Raw genomic sequence first — 6,842 nt, forward strand, 5'->3', positions numbered from 1 at the left:
ACAGAACAGGCTATAGGCTAGTCCGGCCAAACTGAACAGAACAGGCTATAGGCTAGTCCGGCCAAACTGAACAGAACAGGCTATAGGCTAGTCCGGCCAAACTGAACAGAACAGGCTATAGGCTAGTCCGGCCAAACTGAACAGAACAGGCTATAGGCTAGTCCGGCCAAACTGAACAGAACAGGCTATAGGCTAGTCCGGCCAAACTGAACAGAACAGGCTATAGGCTAGTCCGGCCAAACTGAACAGAACAGGCTATAGGCTAGTCCGGCCAAACTGAACAGAACAGGCTATAGGCTAGTCCGGCCAAACTGAACAGAACAGGCTATAGGCTAGTCCGGCCTTTCCCTCCTGACCTGGCACCGTAGCCCTGCACAGCACAGCATTGGTCAAGCAGCACACAACAATGTTTTGGATCAGCAAGAGCAGAGCAGGCCGGGGCTCAGGGTTGGAATATACATTGCAGTGTGTAATGCAGCGTAGTTGTATTTACACCATCCCAGCAGCTATCTTCGAAATATAACTTGTCTCTGTGCTTCTCCCAGCATGCACTTCATAGCCTATATGCTCAAATCAAATCACATTTTATTTGTCACATACACGTGTTTAGCAGATGTTATTGCTTGTACTTCTAGCTCCGACAGTGCAGTAATATCTAACAAGTACATTTACGTCATTTAGCAGACGCTCTTATCCAGAATGACTTACATATTGGTGCATTCAACTTATGATAGCCAGTTTTTTTTTTTATGGGGGGGTCGGGGAGGGGGGTGTAGAAGGACTACTTTTATACTATTCCAGGTATTCCTTAAAGAGGTAGGGTTTCAAGTGTCTCCGGAAGGTGGTCAGTGACTCCGCTGTCCTGGCGTCGTGGGGGAGCTTGTTCCACCATTGGGGTGCCAGAGCAGCGAATAGCTTTGACTGGGCTGAGCGAGAACTGTGCTTCCGTAAAGGTAGGGGGGCTAGCAGGCCAGAGGTGGATGAACGTAGTGCCCTCGTTTGGGTGTAGGGTCTGATCAGAGCCTGAAGGTAAGGAGGTGCCGTTCCCCTCACAGCTCCGTAGGCAAGCACCATGGTCTTGTAGTAGATGCGAGCCTCAACTGGAAGCCAGTGGAGTGTGCGGAGGAGCGGGGTGACATGAGAGAACTTGGGAAGGTTGAACACCAGACGGGCTGCAGCGTTCTGGATAAGTTGGGGTTTAATGGCACAGGCAGGGAGCCCAGCCAACAGCGAGTTGCAGTAATCCAGACGGGAGATGACAAGTGCCTGGATTAGGACCTGTGCCGCATTCTGTGTAAGGTAGGGTCGTACTCTGCGAATGTTGTAGAGCATGAACCTGCAGGATCGGGTCACCGCTTTGATGTTAGCGGAGAACGACAGGGTATTGTCCAGGGTCACGCCAAGGTTCTTTGCACTCTGGGAGGAGGACACAATGGAGTTGTCAACAGTGATGGCGAGATCATGGCGCGGGCAGTCCTTCCCCGGGAGGAAGAGCAGCTCCATCTTGCCGAGGTTCAGCTTGAGGTGGTGATCCGACATCCACACTGATATGTCTGCCAGACATGCAGAGATGCGATTCGCCACCTGGTTATCAGAAGGGGGAAAGGAGAAAATGAATTGTGTGTCGTCTGCGTAGCAATGATAGGAGAGACCATGTGAGGATATGACAGAGCCAAGTGACTTGGTGTCAACAGAGAATAGGAGAGGGCCTAGAACTGAGCCCTGGGGGACACCAGTGGTGAGAGCACGTGGTGCGGAGACAGATTCTCGCCACGCCACCTGGTAGGAGCGACCTGTCAGGTAGGACGCAATCCAAGAGTGAGCCGCGCTGGAGATTCCCAACTCAGAGAGGGTGGAGAGGAGGATCTGATGGTTCACAGTATCAAAGGCAGCAGATAGGTCTAGAAGGACGAGAGCAGAGGAGAGAGAGTTAGCTTTAGCAGTGCGGAGAGCCTCCGTGACACAGAGAAGAGCAGTTTCAGTTGAATGACCAGTCTTGAAACCTGACTGGTTTGGATCAAGAAGGTCATTCTGAGAGAGATAGCAGGAGAGTTGGCTAAAGACGGCACGCTCAAGAGTTTTGGAGAGAAAAGAAAGAAGGGATACTGGTCTGTAGTTGTTGACATCGGAGGGATCGAGTGTAGGTTTTTTGAGGAGGGGTGCAACTCTCGCTCTCTTGAAGACGGAAGGGACATGGCCAGATGTCAAGGATGAGTTGATGAGCGAGGTGAGGTAAGGGAGAAGGTCTCCGGAAAATGGTCTGGAGAAGAGAGGAGGGGATAGGGTCAAGCGAGCAGGTTGTTGGGCGGCCGGCCGTCACAAGTCGCAAAATTTCATCTGGAGAGAGAGGGGAGAAATAAGTCAAAGCATAAGGTAGGGCAGTGTGAGCAGGACCAGCGGTGTCATTTGACTTAATAAATGAGGATCGGATGTCGTCAACCTTCTTTTCAAAATGGTTCACGAAGTCATCCACAGAGAGGGAGGAGGGGAGGAGGGGGAGGAGGATTCAGCAGGGAGGAGAAGGTGGCGAAGAGCTTCCTAGGGTTAGAGGCAGAGGCTTGAAATTTAGAGTGGTAGAAAGTGGCTTTAGCAGCGGAAACAGAGGAAGAGAATGTAGAGAGGAGGGAGTGAAAAGATGACAGGTCCGCAGGGAGTCTAGTTTTCCTCCATTTCCGCTCGGCTGCCCGGAGCCCTGTTCTGTGAGCTCGCAATGAGTCGTCAAGCCACGGGGAGGAGGGGAGGACCGAGCCGGCCGGGAGGATAGGGGACATAGAGAGTCAGAAGATGCAGAAAGGGAGGAGAGGAGGGTTGAGGAGGCAGAATCAGGAGATCGGAGGGAGAAGGATTTAGCAGAGGGAAGAGATGATAGGATGGAAGAGGAGAGCGTAGCGGGAGAGAGAGAGCGAAGGTTGCGACGGCACATTACCATCTGAGTAGGGGCAGAGTGAGTAGTGTTGGAGGAGAGCGAGAGAGAAAAGGATACAAAGTAGTGGTCGGAGACTTGGAGGGGAGTTGCAGTAAGATTAGTAGAAGAACAGCATCTAGTAAAGATGAGGTCAAGCGTATTGCCTGCCTTGTGAGTAGGGGGGGACGGTGAGAGGGTGAGGTCAAAAGAGGAGAGGAGTGGAAAGAAGGAGGCAGAGAGAAATGAGTCAAAGGTAGACGTAGGGAGGTTGAAGTCACCCAGAACTGTGAGGGGTGAGCCATCCTCAGGAAAGGAACTTATCAAGGCGTCAAGCTCATTGATGAACTCTCCAAGGGAACCTGGAGGGCGATAAATGATAAGGATGTTAAGCTTGAATGGGCTAGTGACTGTGACAGCATGGAATTCAAATGAGGAGATAGACAGATGGGTCAGGGGGAAAATAGAGAATGTCCACTTGGGAGAGATGAGGATTCCTGTGCCACCGCCGCGCTGACCAGATGCTCTCGGGGGATGCGAGAACATAATAATAATATCTAACAATTTCACAACATATACCCAATACACACAAACCTACGTAAGGAATGGAATTTAAGAATATATACATATATGGACAAGCAATTGATCATTTGATTGACACCACACTAAATAGCCTATAGGTGCACTTGATATTGCGCCCAGCTGAGAGTCAGAGATGAGGGGTGGCATCTGGCACACATCCATTTATAGCCTGATAAGCACCTCATTCTAAAACACTGAGAAATATAGACATTTTATCAATTACAAATTACATGACCCTCCCCTGGACTAGATTTTTTTTAAATACTAACCCTCCCCTTCTGAAATTGAAAAAGCATGACCCTTCCCCATTTTCCTCCAGGTAACCATTCTGTACATTTTGATCCATGCCTAACTAATCAGTCCCTCCAGGATTTCTGCGGGCAAAAATAATTGATTTTGCGGCAGCTTTTCTGAAATTCTGAGATACATTTTGCGATGTTTTTTTCCCACGTTAATTTCATATAAAGCAATAAAAAGTAATATGTGCTCAGTTTTAGGACGATTTTAAGCAGAATACATAATACAAAAACAATTTGGTTTATTTTCCTGAACAAACAGCTCTTTTTCTGTACAAAAACGGGGTGGAAGATAGCTCAGAGATCCAACATAAAAAAAAAATGCATGCCCCCATAATCTGTTGGTACTCAAAATGATTAAACTAGGACAAAAGAAACACCTGGGGTCCAATCTGCAATATTATATCTCAAGTTCATCTTCCATGAAAACAATTAGAGACTAAGTGCTCTTTTTGCAGGGAGTTGGGGAACAATGACTGAAGTGCAGCTTTGTAGGCTTTCTTCATGTACGGCAGCTTTGTCTGTGTCAAAGACAATGACATCATCATTGGAGATATTGTAGTCTTGTAGAGGTTTCACCCCCGCCATGGAAACTGGTGAATGGTTGCACTGCTCCAGAAACACTGTCTCTGCGAGGTAGGCCAGACATTCTCCCCGAGGATGTTCTCCTTTTCAGAAGGATTCTCCTGTTCAGAAGGATGTTCTCCTGTTCAGAAGGATGTTCTCCTTTTCAGAAGGATGTTCTCCTTTTCAGAAGGATGTTCTCCTGTTCAGAAGGATGTTCTCCTTTTCAGAAGGATGTTCTCCTGTTCAGAAGGATGTTCTCCTTTTCAGAAGGATGTTCTCCTTTTCAGAAGGATGTTCTCCTGTTCAGAAGGATGTTCTCCTGTTCAGAAGGATGTTCTCCCCGAGGATGTTCTCCAAGTGGTGCGATGAGGATGTTTAGTACACATCTTCCTTCAACATCTGGAGTTTCATCAAAGATGGCCGCCACTGGCTTCCCTGCAAGATGTTGCTTGAGTTCTTCCTTCACCTTCAGGTAGACATCTGCCAAGTTATTTTCCTGTAGCTGGTGGTATCCAGGGATGGCACCTCCCATTGATGATTTTCTCCTTCACAAACTGCCTCATTGAGGGGTGATCACTTTTGGAAAGGTGCATGTTGACTGCTGTGCAAGTGTCTACCCAATCTTCACAAATCTGAAAAATAACAATTGCACCAATTAATTAGATAAAATATATATCTGTGTGTCATAATCCACTCACTCACCACACACACACACACACACACACACACGTCTCCATCGGGCATGGGGCTTGCTCTCAACACGAGATGCACCTCCCAATTCCCACTCACACACTCTCTTTCAAAAAAATATACAAAATCGATTCAAAGCTGATCAATCGCTTTCAATTTGAGGATCGATATTTCTTTCGCATAAATTGTCTTCAAAATACTTGAGATTGTGATTTTTTTCTGAAAGGGTTGTAAGGGAGATAGAGAGCAGAAAACGTAAAAATAGAGTATTGTGGTTGATATACTTTTAAAACAGTATTACCATTTCTAAATAAAAAAAAACAGAAAGATTGTGCTAACGTGATCCGTATGAAGTTTTACAGAGAGTTTAAAAGGCTAAACGCTGACAAATTGCGCTCAGTGCTTTGAGCAGCGCTCTCCATAGACAGAATGGGGAGAGCAGAGTGCTGACCACCCTACTAAAGACAAGGTCAGCGGAGTAAAAGTCTGAGTAAAACGCCACTCACCGTGATTCTTTCAGCGCTTGCCACAGTCTTCCACTTCAGTCATTCAGCGCTTGCCACAGTCTTCCACTTCAGTCATGGTGATCTGCCGCTGCTTTGGGAACAGTTCCGACATTCTCATCTGCTCTGCTGATTCGAAGTGACTTGATTGTCGACTTTCTCTTGGGTTCCAGCACAACCTTGAACGGAGCGCAAAACAATTTCCCCCCACTTTCATGTAAAACGTTTGGAAATTGTTTCGCACAGTCTTCATCTGTTATTTTTGTTGGCAAATGAGATTGATTTATGTTCGTTGTACTGCCTGTCAGCCATCAACAATCAGCCATCATCTTCGCACGCGCATACGGTGACAGGCCAGGGGGACAAAACGTTGTTGACGTGTGGTTGGATTGGGCCATTTTCCACCGTAACAGTGCAGTAATTGGTCAAAATTACGAAAATCCGCTTTTGATTGAACCCTTGTATGCGTTTAAGGGGGGTCTGGATCGGCGTCAGCAGCGCGCAGAAAGATAAGGACCTTTTTCTTCCCAGGGTGGATGGATTGATCTCTGGAACATCGAAAGTGCGGATCGCTTCTTCGAAGAACGATAGATTCCAATGGACAGCCTGATAATTTACAACCTCTGCATTGATTGAACATTGAATCCTTTCTGTATCAACTTTTATAGGGCGTTTCGTTTTGCTTTTGCCTATGCTAAAAGAACGGGCTACATCATATTTTCTGACGTTCGTTATACTGTAGACTTTCAGATTGTATTCCCTGTCCGGACCGACTCGCATCAGATATTTTCGCCCCGTTATGTGATATCTGACCGGACGGATGTTCGCCTCTGTATCGGTGTGATCGGCGATGTGGCCATGGCAGGTTTTGGAGCCCAGAAGTGTCCGAAGAGCGAGAAGTTGGACGAGGCGCAGGCACTGGCCCGGAGCTGCGCGGGGAGACCGGACTTCTTGCCGTGCGCTGGGCTGTCAATATGCGCCACGCACAGCCACGGAAAGTGCTTCAAGTTGCACTGGTGCTGTCACTTGGGCTGGTGCCACTGTAAGTAGCTATTGGCAAACAATAACACAGTCGTAACATGTTAAAAGGGCAATCTGCGATTGCTACATGCATTTTTTTTTTTTTACTTTTAAATGAATTATATATACCCATTGATTCTTGAGGAATGTACACTATATATACAAAGGTATGTGGACACCCCTTCAAATTAGTAGATTTGGCTATTTCAGCCACACCCGTTGCTGACAGGTGTATAAAATTGAGCACACAGCCATGCAATCTCCATAGCTAAAAAACATTGG

The 6,842-nt window shown here is 47.2% G+C and overlaps 1 protein-coding gene across 1 annotated transcript in view; it reads left to right on the plus strand.

The window, feature by feature from the left end:
• Positions 1-6,045: 6,045 nt before the first annotated feature.
• Positions 6,046-6,842, plus strand: part of LOC121555143 (UPF0524 protein C3orf70 homolog B-like) — a 54,004-nt gene continuing 53,207 nt past the window's right edge. Inside the window, exon 1 of the mRNA XM_045215695.1 lies at positions 6,046-6,582. Coding sequence (XP_045071630.1) covers positions 6,399-6,582 — 184 coding nt within the window. The 5' untranslated portion in view covers positions 6,046-6,398. The remainder of the gene's footprint in view (positions 6,583-6,842) is intronic.

The sequence above is a fragment of the Coregonus clupeaformis genome, unplaced genomic scaffold (genome assembly GCF_020615455.1).
Source record: "Coregonus clupeaformis isolate EN_2021a unplaced genomic scaffold, ASM2061545v1 scaf0495, whole genome shotgun sequence".
Taxonomy (NCBI): Eukaryota; Metazoa; Chordata; class Actinopteri; order Salmoniformes; family Salmonidae; genus Coregonus; species Coregonus clupeaformis.